The sequence below is a fragment of the Myodes glareolus genome, chromosome 11, assembly GCF_982192425.1.
Source record: "Myodes glareolus chromosome 11, mMyoGla1.1, whole genome shotgun sequence".
Taxonomy (NCBI): domain Eukaryota; kingdom Metazoa; phylum Chordata; class Mammalia; order Rodentia; family Cricetidae; genus Myodes; species Myodes glareolus.
The window spans coordinates 13251588-13274753 of record NC_142036.1 but is presented as its reverse complement, the minus strand read 5'-3'; the positions used below and the strand labels follow the sequence as shown (position 1 = coordinate 13274753).

General features: G+C 40.3%; 1 protein-coding gene and 2 pseudogenes across 2 annotated transcripts in view; 2 read left to right on the top strand and 1 right to left on the bottom strand.

Annotated features, from left to right (window-relative positions):
* Nucleotides 1-23166, bottom strand: part of LOC148120425 (immunoglobulin heavy variable 3-23 pseudogene) — a 445932-nt pseudogene that overhangs the window by 203053 nt on the left and 219713 nt on the right. The gene's annotated exons all lie outside the window — the stretch shown is intronic.
* Nucleotides 2359-7761, top strand: LOC125402632 (upstream stimulatory factor 2 pseudogene; annotated as a pseudogene).
* Nucleotides 7384-22118, top strand: LOC148120430 (large ribosomal subunit protein eL15-like). The gene is made up of 3 exons (XM_087911836.1): nucleotides 7384-7494; nucleotides 20358-20509; nucleotides 21598-22118. Exons 1-3 carry the CDS (start codon nucleotides 7384-7386, stop codon nucleotides 22112-22114), a joined length of 780 nt encoding a protein of 259 aa, XP_087767962.1. The 3' UTR covers nucleotides 22115-22118.

Sequence of the window (23166 nt, the reverse complement as noted above, 5' to 3'; positions counted from 1 at the left end):
TTCTTCCTTGACTCAGGGGTGATTCAGTAGTTGACTGTTCAGTTTCCATGAATTTGTATGCTTTCTGGTGTTAGAATTGTTATTGAATTCTAACTTTATTCCATGGTGATCTGACAAGACACAAGTGGTTACTAATATTTTTTTGTATCTGTGTAAGTTTGCTTTGTTACCGAGTATATGGTCAATTTTCGAGAAGGTTCCATGAGCTGCAGAGAAGACGGTATATTCTTTCCTATTTGGGTGGAATGTTCTATAGATATCTGTTAAGTTCATTTGAATCATTAGCTCTATTAATTCTCTTATTTCTCTGTTGGGTTTCTGTCTGATTGACCTGTCCAATGGTGAGAGAGGAGTGTTGAAATCTCCTACTATTAGTGTGTGTGGTTTGATGACTGCCTTGAGTTCTAAAAGATTTCCTTTTACATAAGTGGGTGCTTTTATATTAGGGGCATAGATATTCAGGATTGAGACTTCCTCCTGATGAATTGTTCCTGTTATGAGTATAAAATGTCCGTCTCTATCTCTTTTGATTGATTTTAGTTTGAAGTGAATTTTGTTGGAAATTAGAATGGCCACACCTACTTGTTTCTTAGGTCCGTTTGCTTTGGAAAGCTTTTCCCAACACTTTACTCTTTTACTACTTTACAGAGTAGATGTCTGTCTTTGTGGTTGAGGTGTGTTTCTTGTAAACAGCAAAATGTTGGATCCTGTTTTCGTATCCAATCTCTAAGTCTGTGCCTTTTTATAGGTTAGTTGAGTCCATTAATATTAAGTGATATTAATGACCAGTGGTTGTTGACTCCGGTTATTATTTTTTTATTTTTTGTGTGTAGTAGAGTTTGTGTGTTTCCCTTCTTTGAGTTGTGCTTGTGAAGGGTTGCTAGATTTCTTAGTTATTGTAGGCAGTGTTGGCAATGTTGAATTCCTTGGGTTGCAATTTTCCTTCTATTCCTTTTTGTAAGGCTGGATTTCTGGCTACGTATTGTTTAATTTTTTTTTTATCCTGGAATGTTTTGTTTTCTCTGTTGATTGTGAACGATAGCTTGGCTAGGTATAGTAGTCTGGGTTTGCATCCATGGTCTCTTAGTTTCTGCAGTACCTCTATCCAGGACCTTCTGGCTTTCATGGTTTCCATAGAGAAGTTCGGTGTAAACCTGATAGGTTTACCTTTATAAGTCACTTGACCTTTTTGCTTTGCAGCTCTTAATATTCTTTCTTTAATCTGAACACTTTGTGTTTTGATTATTATATGGTGAGGGTATTTTTTTTTATCAATCTATTCGGTGTTCTGTATAGGCTTCTTGAACCTTCATAGGAATATTGTTTTTTAGGTTGGTAAAGTTTTCTTCTATAATTTTGTTGCATATATTTTCTGGGCCTTTGATCTGCAATTCTTCTCCTTCTTCAATCTTTATTATTCTTAGATTTCATTTTTTTATTGTGTCCCAGATTTCTTGAATGTTTTGTGATGAGAATTTGTTGGATTTGCCACTTTCTTTGATCAGAGCGTTTATTTTCTCTATGGTGTCTTTAGAATCTGAGATTCGTTCTTCTATCTCTTGTATTCTATTGGTTATGCTTGTTCCTGAAGTCTCTGTTCGTTTACCTAGATTTTCCATATCCAGTCGGCCCTCGTTTTGTGTTTTCTTCATTGTCTCCATTTCAGTTTTCAATTCTTGAACTGTTTCCATTACCTGTTTGATTGTTTTTTCTTGGTTTCCCAGGGTATCATTCATGGATTTACTCATTTCTTCAAACTTTTTGTTATAATTCTCATCCATTTCTTTACTTATTTCTTCAAACTTTTTGTCATACTTCTCATCCAATTCTTTAAGGGAGTTATTCATATCCTGTTTAAGAGACTCTATTGCTTTCATAATGGCACTTTTCCCCACTTCTTCTGGATTAAGATGTTCAAGTCCTTCTACTGCAGGGTTGTTGGGATCTGGTGCTTTCATGTTGTTTTTCAGACTGTTGGAGGAGTTCTTGCCTTGGCATCTATCCATCTCTTCCTTCAAATCTCTCTACTGGGTCTTCTGATATCCGGTCAGGTTCCCTTGTTGGGCAGGGACTTCACTGACAGAAGGCCTACTTTTCCTCAGGCAGGCTATTGAAACACAGGAACTGCCTCCTGCCGGGTTGCCCTTACTGCCCAGTTCCAGCATGCAAGGCATCTGAGCTGGGGAAATTTTATAGCCACAGGGGGAAGGGCTCTGGCATTCTTTAAATCTAGGCTGTTTCTAATTTCATTTCATTTGATCTGATTTGGATTATTGGGTCAACAGAGATTCTTATTGAACCATAAAACTTTACAGTTTGAAATGAAAAAAGCATGTTAATAAATATATGAAAGGAAAGATGAAAAATAAATTATCCCCCCCCACAGCTCTTAGCATCACAGAAGATCCTGCAAATGCCAACCACCAGAGTGATCCAACAGCTGTCTTGGAACTGGAGGTGACACACAATGATGCCTTATCTGGTGAGTAGGACAGATACCTGAGGCTCAACTGCTGTCACCAGCTGCATTGATCTCCTAGTCTCTATGCTGGGATCCTCTCAGAATTAATGAATTTCTACACATCTTATTACAATTTAGACAACTTGTTCAGTGTTTGTTCTGATGTGCACACATTTTGTGAGGACTATGCTGAGTAAAAAGCTTTCCTGGATTCATAGATCACTGGCCATGGCTAACCTTTCTGTTTAACTTGAATTCTATACTGTTTCAAAAATGTAACCCTGCTAACACTCTGTACTGAGTCTAGGGAAACCCACTTTTTAGATTGCTAACTTACTTCACATCTGATCCTGATGTCCACAGTAGAGTCAGTTTGTCCCTGTATAATGGTCTCCATCGCGTTTGAATGAAATATACGTTTTGAGTACACATATATTTAAATATATACTTCACAGTTGAAAATACTGTTTTAATTTAAACCATTCAAATATGTCTACAAACCACAGTTGTAGAGAGATTTGCTGGGTTATTTACAGGGACAGGCGAAGGCTCAGGAGAACTCAGGAATCGGCGAGGAAATGACAGGCAGACACACTCAATAAGGTTGAATATGCTGCTGCAATTTTACTTCAGCCAGGCAAAAGCTTTTATACCATTACAATTCAGGAACTTGGCAAGGGGTTTTCATCACCAGATCATAGGATAAAAACAAAAAGAACAGCACATACAAATTTTTTCTGGGTGTCAAATTGCAGTTGTTGCTCAAGGATATGATCTAATCGATTTTCTGAAATCTGTCTCATATCACCAACCTCAGTCTCCCACTCTTCCTAATTTTCAGGCTCTAGGTCCCCAGGTCACGTTGCCCTGCCCCTGTAAAAAGGCCTCATATGCTTCTGACATTTCAGTGAATATCGAGGGATTAAAGATACTACAAAATGTTTTTACCCAATATTCTAATGCTGGTTTCATATTATCTAATATTGTCCTCTTTTCTTCCAAACTCAGCAGACACCAAGGTGGGCAAGAGCGTGCAAGTCTTTCCCTGAAAGGCAGGCTATTCCACAGCTGTCATTTCCCCTCATGATTCACCCATCTATTACTAAAGTTATCATCTCCCCCTGTGTATGGGAGTGGGTCAAGGTAATTTCCCATCTCAGGGATCCACTGTGGGTGTGTCCACCATCTACCTCCTATCTTATACTGTATGTAACCTCTGGGTAAATGTCTAGTGGGAATTGCCCTAATGATGACCCTTGATTCCTAGAGCCAGCAACTTCCCCAAAAGCTTTAATAATGGTGGGGCAGAGTCTGGGATGTCCTTATCAGTTTTGTTCTCATTGGCAACTTCCTGAAACAACTTGGCCTGTGGGCAAGACACTAGGACAACACATGTCAGACAGATAAGGAAGAAACAGCTTCAGTGGTCCCAAGGGCAGCGAGGTCGAGACAGGTCAAGGCAGATTGTCAGGGGGCAGCCTGGGGCTCAACTCCAGGGAGCATAGACCCCAATCCGTCAGCCTTGTTTCGTCCAGTCAGCATTTCTGCTACACCGGAGAGACAGCCATGGATGTGGCAAGCTTTCTAAGTCCAGCTGAAGAGTGGGAGTGAGAATATGAGCAAAGAGGTCAAGACCATGATGAGGACACCCACTGAAACAGTTTACCTAAGCTAAGGAAGGTCACTAACTCCAGCTAGACAAGGAAGGAAAAACATAGGTCCAAACTAGACTCTCTGAATGTGAGTGACAATTGTATGGCTTGAGCAGACTGCAGAGCCACTGCCAGTGGCACCAGGATTCATCCCTATTGCTTGGCTTTTTGGGAGCCCATTCTCCTTTTATGGATACATTGACCAGTCTAGATATGGTAGGGAGGGACTTGGGCCTTCCCCAAAGCAATGTACCTTACCCTTTCTGAGGAGTGGACTGGAGTGGCATGGGAAGGTAATTGGGGAGGATGGGGGATGTGAGAGAGAGTGGGAACTGGGTTAGTATGTAAAGTAAAAAAAGATAGTTTTTTAAAAAAAAATAAAATAAAAAAGCAAACCTACCCTTAATGTGGTTGTGTCCTATGAATATTCAGCACTCAGACATCCCAAGGCTCATTTATACCATTATGGCTCCTAGATAACAGAGTTGTGTGTTTGTGGTTCAGCAAGGAAGACTGCTTACCAGACAATCAAGTTTAATTTTTCATAAGATAATCTGAGGCATGTGAACATCATTTTCTGTAACTCTTCTCTAGAAGTTGAGGGATGCCACAGGTTTCCTGTATTTCTTTGCACAGTTTTGGCATTTCAAATTGCTCCCTTGAGAAATATCAGGGTGAAATTGTCCCATGACATGCCTTAAATTAATTATATTCTCATAAAGTTGGCTAACACTATATTTTCTGACCATGTAGAATCCTATGGTCTACCTTGGGGAGGACATGACCTCAGAGTTGGCCACATCAGATATCTCCTTCTTCATCACACATATGCAGCTATCCTCAGATGTACCACCTTAGGTGCACAGAAAACACAAAAGATGAAGAAAAACTTCATAATATAGTTAATCACTTAAAGATCTTTTTACTAGGAACATAAACTCTTTGACTCTTCATTTATGTCACTATATATTTTATAACAGTTTTTGACCTGAAACTCTGTTGATGGTTCCTCTATCTACTATATAAATGGGACAGTGTAAAAAGTGAGCCTGAGCGGTCTGAGATGACCCATAGGAAGTATCAACACATTCTAGCTTTTACCAACATTTTAGCCCAGGGGCAACAGAATCATGACAAAAAGAGCAGGTCACTAATGGAAACGTGTGCCTCAGAGACACCTCAGCCTGACTATTGAACTACTTTTGGAAACACAGATATTTAGTTATATTTGACTCCACTTTTCATTTACTTTGGAGTAGCAGTCTTCATTCCAGTGCTCTCAGTTCCCTTAGTCTCCTCCCTCTGAGGATTCACATCTACTTCATCTTCATACAGGAAGTATAAGAATAAACTAGTTCGCATACTTAGTTCTCTGAACAAATCCATTAACAAAGGTTTTCAAAAGAGTTAACCAAGGTCTGATGGAAATAAGAGGCAATCACATCAATGACCAGTCTCTGGCATCAGCCTGGCTGGACCATTTTCCAGTAACTGAATCATTAAGTAGCCCTGATGTGACTGTGAGCTATCATAGCCTGAAGGACCCCAACTCATTTTAGCCACAGTTATGTCAATTTGCAAAGAAGCTCAGTTCAGAGAAGGGCCCCCGGAATGCTGAGCAAAGCAGGATACCTGAGGTCAGAATGAGGACAGCCTTATCAGGCTGCAGGACAGGGGATTTATGGTCAGACATCTGGCGAGATATCCAGGACAGCCTTATCAGGATGCAGGACAGGGGATTTATGGTCAAGACATTCTGGCCTGAGTGGAAACAAAGACTTCAAAAGACGACCATATGTGCTTGAGATAGGGTCTGGTCAGTTATCTGGTTTCTTTGATCCAGGCCAAGGACCACGAGGCCTGCCCTCAAATTCACCCCTTGCCTCATTCAAACTGACCAATGGGACTCCTGTAACCGCGCTTTTGCTTCTGTAACATTGCTTCTGCCTATATAAAGATACCCCAAGATGTACCTCGGGGTGCTCAGTTCTCCATGTGACTGCAGCACCCACAGGCCTGTGAACATTAAAGTTTGCCTCTTGTTCTTGCATCCAGTGGCTCTCGGACCTGGTTCTTGGACACGGGTCTCCACGCGTGTGAGACACCCTCCGGGTGCTCTTTCAGCCATGATAGAAATCTCAGCTTCCTGTTGGTCAGGACAAAGTCCTCACACAATTGTATGAACCTGATGCTGGAAGGGCAGTGCAGAGAAGATGCAATTGCTTTGTAGGAGCAGTCTTGTCTCTTTCTGCAACTTCCAGATGCTTTGCCTAATGGCTGAACTTATGAATACACAACTCCTGCCCTGCCATTTTTCCAGAACTCACAGAACACCAGAGCATCCCCAGCTCAGTCAAAGGTGAGATAAGTTCATAACAATCCGAGCATGCTTTGATCAGTTCTCAGGCGTCATCATATTTTCACTGATATAAAAACATACTCTGGTTTCCAATGCTTATCTGTTCTTTCACAATGACACTGTCCAGAGGATCCCAACATATAGTGAGGATTACATCAGTTAATCTAGGTTTCTGCAGAATCCAAGCATGAATAGACCTGAGTTGCAGATAAAGAATCTGACTCAGATTTTACAACAGGGACATTTTTTTTGACTGAGAGGCAGTGAAAATAAGTCATTGGAAGGAGCCTGCAGGAAAGAAAATTGATGAGCAGGTTAAAAGAAAATTCCCTAGGCCCTGACACACCCCTGTTCTCCAAAAATCGGTGGAACCAGAACTCCTCGAGATGAGAGACGAAGAGCTCAACACAACGAAGCTGAGCGGAGACGGAGAGACAAGATCAACAACTGGATCGTCCAGCTTTCAAAAACCATTCCAGACTGTCATGCAGACCACAGCAAGACAGGAGCGAGTAAAGGGGGCGTCCTGTCCAAGGCCTGGGATTACATCCGGGAGCTACGCCAGACCAACCAGCCAATGCAGGAGACCTTCAAGGATCCCCAGCAGCTGCAGATGGACAATGAACTCCTGAGGCAGCAGACTGAGGAGCTGAAGAATGAAAATGCCCTGCTTCGAGCTCAGTTGCAGCAGCACAACCTGGAAATGGTGAGCGAGAGCACCCGGCAGTGATGCCCACTGGCATACCCTGCAGCTGCTGCCGGCCTCTGCTGCCCCTCCCCCAGCCCTTCGCATAGAGAGGGAGGTGCCCCTCCCCAAGCTGCGATTTTTTTTATAGTAGATTTTTAAAAAAAACAAGGAGACATAATGCATTTCTGTGGATACATTGCCCACTACCCTCCTCCTTGCGAAAATGATGCCCACCTGCCCACCTGTCCGCCAGCCTCCCTTCTCAGTCCTCACCAGGAGGAGCAAGGGAGGAGGACAGAGGCCCCGCTGTCCGCTGCCTCCTTGTTCTCTAGGGGTATTGAGACAGGGTGTTTATGGGAAGGAGGGAGCTTTGGGGGCGCCTTCCCTGGGGCCTGGACCTATGCAGGAAGGCCACGTCCCCCATCCCTCTTGTTTCTGGATCCCTGCTCCCTCTGGGTGTGTGGGTGTGTGTGTGGGTGTGTATGCATGTGTGCGTGTGTGTGTTTTAATTTTCTTTATGGAAAAATGGACAAAAAAATAGAGAGAGAGGTATTTAACTGCAATAAACTGACCAGTGTGGCCCCGCCTTGTCAAAAAAAATTAGGGAATTTTATGAGTAAAAACAAGAAATAAATATCAAAGAAGAAAATAAAGGACATGCTGTCTGTGAGTAGATTAGGGACTGCCTGCAGCTAACTGAAGATCAGTGAGAGACACTGGTTGCATTGTCCTCACAGTCTCGATGACAGAGCCTCACACACATTTTATTACCAGTTCCACACTTGTGTCTGATGTGCACATATTTTGTGAGGATGAAGGTGAGAGTGAAGGCCATCAGTGTTCTTGGGTCTTAGACCCTGCCTGATTTCCTTGTTGGGTCTATGTTGAAACCCTGTGCTCTCACCATGGTGAATATTGAGACTGCCCTAAGTCTAGTACTTCACAATTTCCAGACAGTTTGGCCCTTTCAGAATCTGATCCCAGTGCCTATACAGATTCACTCTCCTATCTTTTAAAACATCACATTTTCCTACAGAAAATAACAGTTTTATTACAGTATTGGGTAATCCAATTCTAAAACAAACATTAGTCTCCCCAAATTCTTCTTGATGCCGGTACTTATGACTGTATGTAAGACATCAGAAAAAAAATGTAGGATCAATATTCTGTGAATTACTGTGAATCAGTCTCCAGAAGTTAAGGAATGAAGGACAAAACCAAAGGAATTAGATTTAGGGAGACAGAAATATATAAATATAAAGAGAGCGAGAGAGAGAGAGAGAGAGAGAGAGAGAGAGGAATAAACTTTCCCAGCTTGTGTTTTCTATCCAGAATATGGACTACATGAAATGATGACATCATTATCTACTCTAAAGACCCACACCACGTTCTGAAATTTCATTATTCAGGTTCAACACCACTCATCAGAATTAAAAGGTAAAAATAAGAGTGGACTGTGCTCATGAGCAACATGGTACCTGCCACACTCTGAAATGAGGAGGCACGGGGCTGCTGATCTGGGTTCTCAGCCACTGGTGTTCTGAAGGTAAATTTGACTTTTAGGCAGGAAGTGGAGCTGGACTGTGTTTAGAGCCTTTATAAAGGAAAGGGAGGTCCTGATCCTGAATCAAACTCCAACTCCCGGTTTCCCAGGATACCTGATACCTGAGCTGGGCTCTGTGGACAGAGGATGCTGTGGTAACCTCAGACATGTAAACTATTAATATAGTATGAGAAAATATGCCACTCTAAAGCAAACATGATAACTCTAAGACATAGACAAGACAAAAAGACATATAACAACAACGATAAACCTACACAGACACACACATACTGGGGCAAAAGATATATGTATGTTAAAATCTTAAGTTATTGAAAATATTCCTTTTAAGCCTATGACATTCACTCTACTTAAAAACAAAACATAAAGCTCATTCACAATATATCTCGATAATACTGATTTATCATAGTACAATTCTCATCTGCATCTTACTCCAAATGACTCTGTGTTCCCTGAGTTCTGTTTTGTCCTATGGAATCAAACCTCGGACGAATGATAGAAAAGAGTTGTTTCTGAGAAGAAAAATGAGTCTGATTTTTTGATGAGAAAAAATGTCCTAACCTTTAACCAGGAGTAGGGAAAATTCAAACACAGGATTTCTTAGTGAAAATGAGGAATGTGTAATTGAAATGGTATTTTTTGAAAAAAAGCTTCATATATACAGAACTCTCCCATTGAGCTACCTCCCAGCAATAAATGAGAAACCTTTAATTAAAAGCTTCATTTTATATTATTTGTATATGCTTCTGTATGGATGCTGTAGTGATTGTGGAGAAAAACAGAGATCACAGGGTCCTCAGGACTCACCTGTAGTTAAGAGATGCCCTGAGGCTAGGATTTAGAGTCTCCAGGGTCTTTAGTTTCTCCCAGATCTTGGTTACCACAGAATCAATTATACCTTGTGTGTGTTGTGCCCAGAGCACCCGCCCCCCCGCAAGGAGAACACCAGAAAGCAGAGTGGACCAGACTACAAAATGCAAGGTTAACTCTTTTATTGCAAGTACAAGTGACTACAGGTAATTACTGGCTGGGCAGGAACTTCCTCTTTACTACCCCAAAACAACAAGATAGATTGAGAAGTTAAAACTTCCTTTGCAGGATTAGATTTTAAAAGGTGCAGTCTACAAAGAGGTGTTTTGAAGTGTCTTTGGCATGGGTGGAAGACCGTCTGCCCCCTCCTATCCTGATCAGTCAGCTTTCTCCTTGTTTTACTTGTTATCACTAAGTGACTGGCTGGCTAAAGACCTTGTGCTTGGAATCTCCCAGGTGGGAGGGGGAAAGGAAAGTGTTGCTAATCTGTGTTTCGAATTTTAAAATATTTTGCTAGGAAATTCTTTTCTCTTTGAAAATAAGGAGTGAGAGCCTCTCAGTGTGAATATTTGCTTTTGTTGATATCAGAGAATATCTTAAATTAAAAGACCACTTAAATGGAACTGCAAAAATAGCTCTGCGCTTCAGATTATTCCATAGCAGAACTATTGGTTCATATCTAAACTGTGATTTCAGGTCTACAAGACTGCAAAAAGAGCTGTATGGCAACCAACAAGTTACCCAATCTGGGGGATGTAGAGACAGAATAATCACTGAGTCTCACTGGTCCACCAGTCTAGCCATTTGTAAGATCCAGGCCAGGTGACAGAAGTTGTCTTTCTAAATATGGTGCAGGCTGATAGATGAATGAATCAAATATAAACAAGTACACAAATACACACATACACAGAGAGGAGGAGGGAGGAAGTTGGAGAGAGTAAAAGAAAACAGTTTAATAAATAAATTAAAAAAACACATATCACACTAGAAAACAGAAATTTGAATCAACATTTCGATATTTTGATAATTACTACACACTGGACATGTAGAGAGAATCCTGAATGTTATGTGAAGAGGGAGCCAAGACACAGAGGTGTCCAGATTTTATGTCTCTCTGAAGAAGTTCTTCTGTGAACCCGAGTTCTGAGAGCTTTAAGCACCCTCTCCTGGTCCTTAGGATTCTGCAGTGAGGTCTGTGTCACAGTAGTATTCACTCACAGCCTGCTTTGCAGAGTAATGTATGGTAGTGTCCTCAGACCCCAGACTGCTCATTACAGGTACAGAGTGATCTGGAAATTGTCTCTGAAGAGGGTGAATTGGTCCTTCATGGCATCAACATAGTAGATCGAACTACTATGACCATTAATGCGTGCTAACCACTCTAGTCCCATCACTGGTGCCTGGCCGATCCATTAATTCAGTAGTCACTGAAGGTGAATCTAGAGTCTGCATAGGAGAGTCTCTGGGACTTCCAAGGCTGTACTAAGTCTCCCTCAGGCTCCAACAGTGGCACCTCACACTGGACACCTGAAACAAAGAGAAATCTGGTGATGAAACTGTTTAGGAGCCATTTTTTTCTTTCTCATGACCAAACAACACACATCATCTTATCTCTATGAAATACCTCTCAACATAATTACAAGGAAAAATCAGCTGAGCCCCAAGTCCGTGATGAGTGTTCTGTGTTCATTGGTGATCACTGAATGGGGGGACTTGGGAATCCAGGATTGGTCTTCACTGTCAGATCTGTAGGGCCAACAGACTTGGTTTCCATGGTAACAGAAAAGCCTTATTTGCATGTCTTCTTGCTATACTAAGCCTTGGAGTTGGATCTCAGGGGAAGGTATTTCTCAAAGCAGACAAAAGTATTCTAAGTCAATGATGACATTTATGGAAACAAACACAATATTGTAGTTTGGTATTCATACTTTCCTGAATAAGGATTCATCACCCTATGTTTTGTTCTCTTTTGTGCATATGCACAGAATTTGCTTTATTTCGATGATGTCATGTCTCCTTTGTATAAATGTATAATTAAGTACTGTGTACTATAATTAAGTAACTCTGTGTGACATGAGTTCAGTCTGTCCCTCTGTATGGCCTGGACATGGTTTCTCGCTGGTGTGTCTTCTGGATAGGGTCTGACCCTCCAGGTAATGTTCACAGAACTTCATGACTGTGATGGGAACAGTTTGGAATTTTCTGAATTTTCTTACTTCTGAGACAATGCTGTCCTTAGGCAGTAGGACACCTACAAGTAAGATGTGTCTTGTCACTGTCTCTCTACCTCTTTGTGGTTACTATGTAGACACATTTCTGTTTTCATCATACTCACTTTTCTGCTTCCTGATCTCTCTTTGATGCTTTTAAACACTCTGCATTATAGTCTCCCTTGTTTACACCAGGTAACTCATGACTGCTTTTATGTTGTGTTAGCCACATTTTCATTTTTCCAATTAATATAATTAGCTTAACTGGACTTTTGAATAAGATTTATGATGACCTTGTTTTTTTTAAGTTTTTAACATTTTTTAAGTCTGTTATTTCCTTCCTACTTGTCTCCTTTCTCTCATCACAACTCACCTTTGCTTTCAAATCATCTATGTACCTCTGCCATTGATGCCCTTTGTTCCTCACTTGAGATGTCTTTCTTTCTTAGTGTTTTCATTCTAGTTCCAAAATCTACAAAGCTGAAGCCATAACACCAAACACACATAATCTAGGTTCTGAATTTGGCCAAAAAAGGCAGTGTTTGTTCCCCCAATCTTTATTACATTGTTTGACATATAAATTTTCTAGTTCTATTCATATTCCTCCTATGCTCACAGAACACAGCTAAAGAGGAGGCAGAAAGAATGTAAGAGGTGGACCATGGGGAACAAAGCTGGGAAATCCTGTCTACTGGACATGGTAATCACATTTATGAATCATAATGACTGCTGTTTCATGTTTAAGCCCTACATAAGACCAAACTAGTTTAAACCCTAGGGGAGATAATTCCCTTACCTTACCACTTACTGAGGAGATGTTGGATGCAGACAATTCCTGAAGAAGAAGAATGCATCTGTAGTGATTGGTAGTTTCCTAGGCAGGAATGTTTGTCTCCACACACATGCATATATCGCCAACATTAACTGATCTTCTACATGCCATGAAGTGGTGAGAAACTTACACTGGTGAGAATATGGAAGAGAGTTGAAGGGGAAATAGCATAGAGATGTGATCATATTTAAATGTATACAAACAGAGTACACAATTTTTTAAAATGAAGAAAAATAGTGCCTACTGAAAAACTGAATGGTTTAAAGAGAAAACAAATCTCCAAATAAATGCTTAAATAAGCTTTTGCTAAATGTGATATACAGGAGGTAGTCAATGCAACCGTCAGTAAAAATAATGCTCATGAAGGTGTAATATACATTATTATAGGTGCTACACTGCATTACCATGATAATAAATTCAGCTTGGGACCAGTGCAAAATGAGAGAGAGAGAGAGAGAGAGAGAGAGAGAGAGAGAGAGAGAGAGAATTCCTTAGTGGAGACGTGCACAGAATAAAATGTGCATGATCATTCATTGTATTGTGCTGGCTTAGTGACACAAATGGAAGATCCTTGATAGTCTGTGCTTATTATTTGGGCACTGTTCATTAAAGAGGTCCCAGGACGAGAAATACCAGATACTGGTTGAACAGTGGATGAGCATTTGGGATTCCCATCAGTAAGAGTGCTTAGGAGGAAGAGGTATGTTACTGGGCCTCCCAGGTCTATGAGACAACTGTAGGATCTCTAGAGGAAGCACATGACAATAATCATAAATTTTTATGTTTTATGAATTTTTTCCAAATCACATCTAATTAACATTTTTGAATATCTGCTGAGTTTCAAGAGAGTAGGAAGCAAAGATCATTTATACCGTAGGTTTCCCACTATAGAAGACACAGGTCTTTGACCAGGAAAGCTAAAGGCAAGCAAGCTATGAACATAGAAAAATATAAAAATTATAAAATCCATTATAAATTTTTCAGTTAGCATCCCTCTAAGGAGGAAAACGCCAGGAGAAATCATCCAGAAACTTAAATATTTCAGTATATAAACCTCACAGTGAATAGTAAAATTGAACGATGCAATATTGATGGGAAATCAGGAGAGAAATGAAGGTGTTACTATCATAGAGGACAATGGTTTCACCAGTGTTTACTCACAAGACAGCTATTGTGATGTACAGCAAGATATACATTAGTTATCAGAGATTGTAGTTTGCTGAAAACACCCCAATAGATTTCTTTTTAAAATTCTGTTCCCAGTTTTATTCACAGACAAGTTCAATGCTAATGACACATAGAATAAGACCATGGGTCTGTGAGTTCCATGGAACACTGCTACACAGCCTGCTCCAATACTGAGGGGACCTGAGAGAAACTTCGTCCAACAACAGATGGAAACAGAGGCAATGACCCACATTGGAGCACTGGTCTGAGCTCCCAAGATCCAGCTGAAGAGTGGAAGAATTAAGACTCTGAGCAAGGAATTCAATACTATGAGGGGTTCATCCACTGAGACAGTTTCCCTGAGCTAATGTTAGCTCACCAAATCCACTGGTCTGAGAGTGAATGAGCATGGGAACAAGTCATTCTGAATGTTGGTGACTATTGTGGAAGACTGAGGGACCACTGATGGTGACACTTGGGTTTGTGTCTACTGCATGTACTGCTTCTTGGAATCCTATTCTCTTTGGATGTATACCTTGCTCAACCTAGGTGTAGTAGGGAGGGCACTGGACTTTCCTGTTATAGGGAGTGGCAGCCCCTTGTTTGTCCCTGCTACCCGGGTAGTTTACACCCAAAATAATCACACAGAAACTGTATTAAAACACTGCTTGGCCATTAGCTCTAGCCTCTTATTGGCTAAATCTCACATATTTATTTAAACCATTTCTATTTATCTGTGTTCACCATGAGGTCGTGGCTTATCAGGAATGTTTTAGCTTGTCTGAACTGGTGTCTTCATGGTGAGTCTCTGCTTTCTTCAACCCAGAATTCAGTTCTGTTTTTTGACCTTCTTAAGTTCTTCCTATCAGGCCAAGTAGTTTCTTTATTGATTAATCAATGAAAGCAATACATAAATAAAAGGACCATCTGCACCACAATGTGATGCAGGAAAGCCCACAACATACAAATCTTTCCCTGGATCTCTGAATGCCACAACATGGAATATCTGATATTCAGTTCAGGGATCTGTGACTCAGATATCATTGCAGAGATGACAAAACTTATTTGCAAGTGAATCAGTGTAATTAAAAAGTCTGTGGAGGAAACAATAGTGAGAGAAATGTATCTACTTGATAAAATTAAAATCCTGTAAATTTTTAAAATGTGCTTGAATACCTTGGTAGAGGTAGGGTATTTTATTTTAGCAAACCAAACTGACTACACACCAGGGACCTGAGAATACCAGAATAGATCCTAAGACCTACAAATTACAATGTGATTTGACAGCATTTCCAGAAAGGAACTTGATGCTCAAGGACACCTTAAGCATTATGTTAGCCAAGAGCATCCTGCAGGCCCCTGAAGCACAGCTGCTATCTCTAGCTGCTTTAGTGCCATGGTATAAGTACCAGAGTATAACCAAGTTCAATGATGGAATAGATGTTTGTGTTTCATGTGAGGATGATAGAGAGATGGAGGTAATCAAGTTTAATGGTTTATCAGTCTAATCAGTCCTGCATGATATGTTGGCTCTTACTAAAATCCTAAATTCTGCTCTAGCTGGAGAATTAATTGAAGCTTTGTTACAAATCTGGAGACCCCACTCCCATTGATTTCTATATCTCTTCCAAATTCATTCTGGTACCCACAGCATAGCCCTGTCTACCCTGTTTGTTGTTCTCTATCTTGTTCAGATGAGATCGCAAATTGTGTAGAAAAATAAACATTACCGTGGAAAACAGGACTTCAAAAATATTCAGGTGTATTAAAATTAGTAAAAACTAAGTTCTAGAATATTGCAATGGTGAGTCTCTGTCGGCCCTTAGTACTGTGTGCTGGTCCTGAGCTCTCTGTAAGCAGGTTTTATACTGGATCACACTGGAATTCTATCACAGTTTCTCTGGTAGAGTAGTATATGGGTTTGTTTTCAGTTTGCATACTGTTCAATTTTAAGAAAATTTGGTTTTTGGAGATGTCCTGCTGATGGTGATTTATGATTGGCGAACTGAATTATAATTAATGTTTTCATTATACCATATCATTCCCATTAACTCTAGACCCTATCCTGGAGACTGGTGGACCCAGTGTACATGACAGCTGGTTAATGAGAACACAGAGGCAGTGCAGGTGAGAGATGGGGTCTTGGTCTTCTGTGATGGCTGCACGAGTTCAGGTACTTACTCCTTCACCTGGAACTGGGATAGTGCACCTGGGATAGTGCAACATCACCATCAGCTAAATATTCCATACACGATGTACCTGGTTCTCTCTCCTGAAACCCTGAACCATTCACAGGTTGAACAGGTCGAGAGGCAGAGGGACAGTCCCAGGACAGCCATGCTTTGATGGAGCTCCAATGAGAAGGAGGTAGGGCTTCTCAGCCAGGGCTTGGCTTTCATTCTGAGCCTGGGGGCTCCTTTGTATTGAAGGAGGTTCCTGAAAGGATAAAGGAAGTCCAGGAGGTTTCCCTTTCTTTTTCAGGTGACTGACTTTTGCCTGTTTCCCAAGTGAATGGATTAAGACTATATTTCACCATGCCCAACTAACAACTGCAGTGTTTTCAATAATTAATGAATTTATTTGCTTGAGAAACTTTCAACACAATATATTCTGATAATAATTTACTTTCTATCTTCTTTTGCAGATCCTTCCCATCTCTACAAATCCAGATTTTCTTAAAAAGTCAGAGTTTTAAGCATCATTTATGAGGACATATAAGGGTTTGAACATGAGGCATTCATTTCTATATAGACAGTTAATGGTTCAAAAATCCATAATTGGCAATACATTTTTAAAAATTATCATACAATACACATATTTGATTTTACAGATTACAATTCTTTTGTCAATATACAGAGATAATATTCAAACCTCAGTGATGCCTCAGTGGTAAGGCATCTGCCTCCCAGTACTAAAGTCTGAGCTTGATTCACAACACTTAAAGCTGGGTGTGATGTTTTATCCTGCAATTCCCAGCACTGGAGGAATTGTGACTGGAGGAACTCTAAGTCTTGCCAGCCAAAGATTCTGTCTGAGTGTTTGAGCTCCAGGTTCACTGTGATTTCCTTACTCAAAAATAAGATAGATATCAACTGGTAAACATACTCAAACTTTACTCTAGCCACCAGACACATGTGCAAACCATGTACTATGCACACACAGTTGAGCCAATTAGCATTTCTAGCTATTCAAACATTGTCCTTACTTGGCATTCGATTTATGGTTTGTAGTTATTCACTACTGTGCCACGGATGCTGTTACGTGAAGGGCTGGTTTGTTGGGGTTTCTGTTCAGCCTGCTACCCCACAGCTGGCAAGTCCCAAAGAAAATCACACACAGGACTCCATAAGATTATAAACTGATTGGCCCATTAGCTCAGGCTTCTTGTTAACTTTTGTAGTTTATATTAACCCATTATTCTGATCTGTGTTAGCCATATGGCTTGGTACATTTTTCAGCTGTCAACTCACATGTCACTTCTTGGGTGGTCTGGGCAGGAATGGTGGAGGGAGCTTCCTGCTTCCCAGAATTCTCCTGTTCTCATTGCATCACCTCTACTTCCTGTCTTGTTTTCCCACCTATACTTCCTGCCTGGCCAATCAGCATTTATTTAAAATATGATTGACAGATTACAGACAATTCTTCCACACCAGGAGGCTATAGACCTGGGATGAACTGCTTCCTGTGGAAGCCAAGAGATGAACTCCTGTAAACTTGTTTCCTCTCCACAGCTTTCTAACTGCACTTCTCACTGTGGGCATTTCCATTCCTTTTCCAGTATAGAGTGGCTCATTTAAGACTATGAAAGTAAGAGTGATATTTTTCTAAGTGCTTAATTCCTAACTTTAAGTGAGTTTGGTTGGTAAATTTAAGACATTTCACATGGTAATAAAGGATTCTGCCACAGAGCTACAAGCCTATCTCAATGTTTTAAAACATCACATTTTTTTCTACAGAAAATAATTTTTGATAATTGCATTTATGTATGAATAAAATAAAAACCAGGAAACACAATTACTTCTTCCTTGACGCCTAGCACTTATAACTGATTCTGTAAAGGATAAATTTAGTGCTGGGCAGTGGTGGTGGTACATACCTTATATCCCAGCACCAGGGAGACAGAGGCAGGCAGATCTCTGTGAGTTAGAGGCCAGCACGGTGTACAAGAGCTAGTTTCTGGACAGGCTCCAAAGACACAGAGAAATCCAATCTTGAATACACAAAAACAAAACAAAACAAAACAAAACAAAACCAAAAAAAGGATCAATTTACTGACCATAGATTTTGAGAATGTTGGGGTATAGAAGATAAATCAAACCAAACAAAGAAAATGTGTGTTCATGAGGACAACACCTCTCAGAAGTGAGTGTATGATGTCCAGGTGAAGAGCAGAAGAAGGGAGAATTTTGCTCAGTTCTTAGAAATGCTGTCCTACAACCTCAGAAAGTTTGTAAATGTGATGTTTCTTGTTACTGTCTGTCTTCCTCTCAGTGGTTGCTATGGAGATACATTTATATTTGAAGTACTTAATTGTTTGGATCCTGAATATCTCCCCATGATCACTTTTTATTCCCCACTCTTCCTTTCCCTTTTTCACCTCGACACCTGCAACACATGTCTGTCTTCACATGTCTTAGGTCAGCTTTTGTTTCTGCACATTTATATACTTGGCACAATGGGGACATTTAATACATTTTTGAAATAAAACACTAAACTTTTTTAAATCAAATTTATATTTTGACAAGACTTCTGTTTTGTTTTTATTTTCCCAAATTTTCATACATTCTACTCTCTTCAGTCCCTTTCTCTCACTACTCCCAACTTTTCTTTCAAAACCCCTGTATTACCCTGTGCTTTTTCCATCTTATCCTTCACTTAACATGTCTTTTCTGTCTTGACTTCCATTTTAGTTTCAAGCCTACAAAGCAGAAGTCAGAACACCAAACACAAACCAACAACAGAGAGTTCAGAGGAATAATTATGGGAGCAATAAAAGCACTCACAAAAACACAAAATGTGAAAATCATAGAACTCAGCTGCTGTGGGAAGGACTGAAGAGTTTTGATCAGGGACCACAGCTGATGTCTGCAAAAATGTGCATATTTGTGGCTGAGAATTTTGTGGTCTGAGTTTCACAATATGCCTGTAAAGGAATCATTAACTTGGACTTCAATGTGCAAGCTAATTTTTTACCAAAATTCAAATGTTCAAAAATGTAGTCATGGAACAATTATAGCAACTGTGCAATTTTATCCAGGTCTTATTAGTTTAGAAGTAGAAAACTACTGTGGATGGTTCATTTTTTAACCTAACTTTGAAAAAGTAACATCAATTAAAGGAAGTCGTGGTTTCTCTATTACGAGTTTAAAAGAAAGAGGATGAATTAAAGATTATTCAAAATTCTTACAAAGCAGTCTTACAAAATTTCATAATTTCAAACTCCTGTCTATCTGTCTATTTATCTATTTATCTATCTATATAATTAATGTGTTAATATGTTTGACAAGGAACAATCAGACATCTTAGAGGACTGTGGGGGACACAGATGTTTAGTGTGTAATGAAAAAACAAGATTAATAGACTAAGACAAGTAATGTGTACTCTAGAAGATTTTCTTGTGTAAAAGAAAATGTAAAGTTTATGACATCAAACAGTTACAAATTCAGCATTTTCCAGATGATCACTGTCTCTGGGAGCACCTGCTGCTCCTCAGCATCCCCTGTTGTTCTGAGTAGAGAGGTTTCTGTCCAAGCTCACACTGGAGTTCTCTAATTGTACCTCTGTACAATAATAATAATGCATGGCTCTGTCTGAAGTTTGAAGATCATTCAGTTTTATGAAAACATAACTCTTGGAGATATAGTAATATTTTGTTTGTGATCTGACAAATAAAGTTTCCTGAAGATCAGAGTGTAGAGCTAAGCTACCAGTTAGCTATAGAAGCCAGGCAGTGGTGGCACAAACCTTTAATCCAAGCACTAGATTAAATTAGCTAGAAGTGGACAGATTTCTGTGACTACAGTACTTCCCTGAGCTACAAAAGATTGAATCTGTGCAAATTAGAAACAGAGCTCATACAAAGGTGATTACAACACCTAACAATATATGCCTTTAATCTCAGCACCAGAGAAGACAAAGGAGAGACTTGAATGGGCAGAGAGAGGAATATAAGAGAGAATTAGATAAGAACTCAGATACAGTTTGAAGATTCTGTCAGAGTGGCAGTCTGAGATTTTTGGAGAGACAGTCAGAAGATCTGTAGAGACAGAATCTTCCCCATTTGGTCTGAGCATTGGTAGAGATAAGAACACTCTACTGACTGAATACTCTTCTGATCCTTAGTTTTTGCCCCTGATAACTGACTCAGGATCTTTATCATTAAGAACAATTAGAATTTGTGCAACAGCAGTTGCTGCTGCTAATGTTGACTTGGGATTTGAAAGATGAATTATAACTTGTGTTTCCACCACTCCGTATTCTTCACATCCACTCTAGATCTTTCCTGGAGGATGACAGACACAGCTTACACCATAGCTGGTTAACAAGAATCCAGAGATAGTTCAGGTGAGGGACAGGATCTGTGAGGGCTGTAATAAATCAGGTGTTTATTCCTTCAGGTGTCCTTTGACAGGGCACCTGGGAATAGGTACAATCTTCATGATTCATGCATCCCACAGATGACATGCCCGGGTCTTGTTCCTGAAACTCTGAAACACTTACAGCGTGGAAAGGTCACCAGGCAGAGGAACAGCACCTACTGGAGACTCTAGTGAGGAAAAGATGGGACCTGTCAGTTAGGCCTGGGCTTTTAGACTCAGCAGGAGGTTGCTGTGCATTGAGGGAGGTTTCTGAGAGGATAAAGGGAAGCACTGGGTAAGACTTGCACATTTCCCTCAGTTTTCAGAGAATTGCCCTTGAGTTTCTTAGATGACCTGGAGATAAAAAATGAGTAGCATTTTACTGACACTGTCTAGATTCCCACTTGTATATAAATAGGAAATTGTATGATTCACACTGTGCAGACCTTGGATGGAAAACATTAAGTGACTCCACATTCATGCAGTGCAGACAACAGAGGATACCACATCCTCAGTGCATATCCCAATAAACCCCAGCATGGTTATTTGATGAAGACTTTAAAGAATTATAGGTCAGTCAGGGAAGTTTTTTCTTAAGGAATTTTGTTTTTACAGTTCTATACATAGTAGTTTTGTTGTTCATTTATATTGGGCCTGAAATATTGATTCATGATTTTCAACAAACGCACAAGGTCATAATTAGCTTGCTATTTCCAGATGTGCACTACCTTCCAGTATGATTTATGTTAAGAGTCCATACACAAACCATCCAGTCTCAGCTTCTGTCACCTTTCCCATCAAAAGCTGGTACAGAGTCTTAGGGACATTATGTGCTGTCAAATGGAGCAAATCTAACCAAAACTTCTACACATAAATTGTTCTCTATTTTTCCATTCTTTTCCCTGGCTTAACTTCTGTTCATGAAAAGTAAGCAAGCACTCTGCACACTCAAATTTCCCTTTGTTTGCCTATTTAGAAATTAAAACTAGGCACAAATAGAGCCAACATTTCCAAACCTAACCCTTTTCAATGCTACCACTTTCTCAAACATGTATCTTGACTTTTATCTACTTATATATCTGTCTATGGATTGTATTAAATAATAAGAAAAGGGAATACTTATGTATACAATATTCAGTCCTCATGTATGCGTGAAGGCCAGAAGAGGGCACCAGACCTCATTACAGATGGTTGTAAGCCATCATGTGGTTGCTGGGAATTGAACTCAGGACCTTTGGAAGGGCAGGCAATGCTCTTAACCTCTGAGCCATCTCTCCAGCCCACTGTCCGAGCTGCACCGGGCTCTCCGCCCCACCCAGCCCGACAAACCGCGGAGGCTGGGCTACAAGGCCAAGCAAGGTTATGTCATATACAGGATTCGCGCCTGCCGTGGTGGCCGCAAAACCTCTGGTGCCCAAGGTTGGACCTACGGCAAGCCTGTCCATCATGGTGTGAACCAGCTAAAGTTTGCCCGAAGCCTTCAGTCTGTTGCTGAGGAGAGAACTAGATGCCACTATGGGGCTCTGAGAGTCCTGAATTCTTACTGGGTTGGCGAAGATTCCACATACAAATTTTTCCAGGTTATCCTCATCGATCCATTCCATAAAGCTATCAGAAGAAACCCTGAGTCTCAATGGATCACCAAACTGGTCCACAAGCACAGAGAGATGTGTGGGCTGACATCTGCAGACTTCAAGAGCCATGACCTTGGAAAGGGCCACAAGTTCCACCACACTATTGGTGGCTCTCGCAGTGCAGCCTGGAGAAGGCGCAACACTCTGCAGCTCCACTGTTGACGCTAATACATGTAATGCTTGTACAATTCATACCCAATAAACAATTTAGGACCGTCAAAAAAAAAAAAAAAAGAAAAGGGAATAGGGCTATTGTCACTTAAAATATGCTTAAATGGACTGAACCACTGACACTCTCTAACATTAATAAAAGTACTCAAATTAACGATTATCTTTTGATTAGTCAAGGTATATAGAAATATGCATAATTCAGAATCTGTAACATGAGAGGGCCTGCTTGTTGGAGTCTCTGTCCGATACAGCCCCCCCCAGCTGTTTAGTCCCAGAAAAAATCAAACAGAGATCTCTACATGTTATTAAAGCTGATTGGCCCAATATCTCAGTCTACTTATTTGCTCTTGTAGCTTATATTAACCCATGATTTTGATCTATGTTAGCCATGTGGCTCAATACATTTTTCAGTGAGGCAGAACACATCCTGCTGCTTCGGTGATCTGGGTAGGAGTGGGAGGAATCACCTTCCTCCTTCCCAGAATTCTCCTGCTTTCCTTGCATCATTTCTACTTCCTGTCTGGTTTTCCCACCTCCACCTACTGCCTGGCCAATCAGTGTTCTATGAAACATGATTGACAGAATACAGATAATTCTCCTGCACCAAGAATACCTCTATGAAATTTTAATCTTATCTTCTTTTAAACTAGTAGTATGTGGAAAGAGACTTTGTCTTCATGATGGGCAGTACAGAAAGAAAATCTCTCCTGATTTTAGGCAGGATAAAGACTGTGACTTTGAATCAGTTGAGAATGGCCACTTTGGAAATGTCTAACATTCCACAGGGGATTGTGGTACTCAGCTTGGTGCATGGTATGTTGGGTGTATTAAGTTTAATTTGACTTATACTTTCAACATAAGATGTAGTTATTCAATATAAAAGCATATCTAGTTATGGTAAAAACTAAATATATTATTGTATATCCTCACTATCATTGCTAAAAAATAGTACACCATGGGATATAGAGTATGCAAGAATAAAATAGAGATTGAGGTGTTGGTTCCAATCTACTGCCTCTTATTTAGAGTCCTAGAAAAATAAC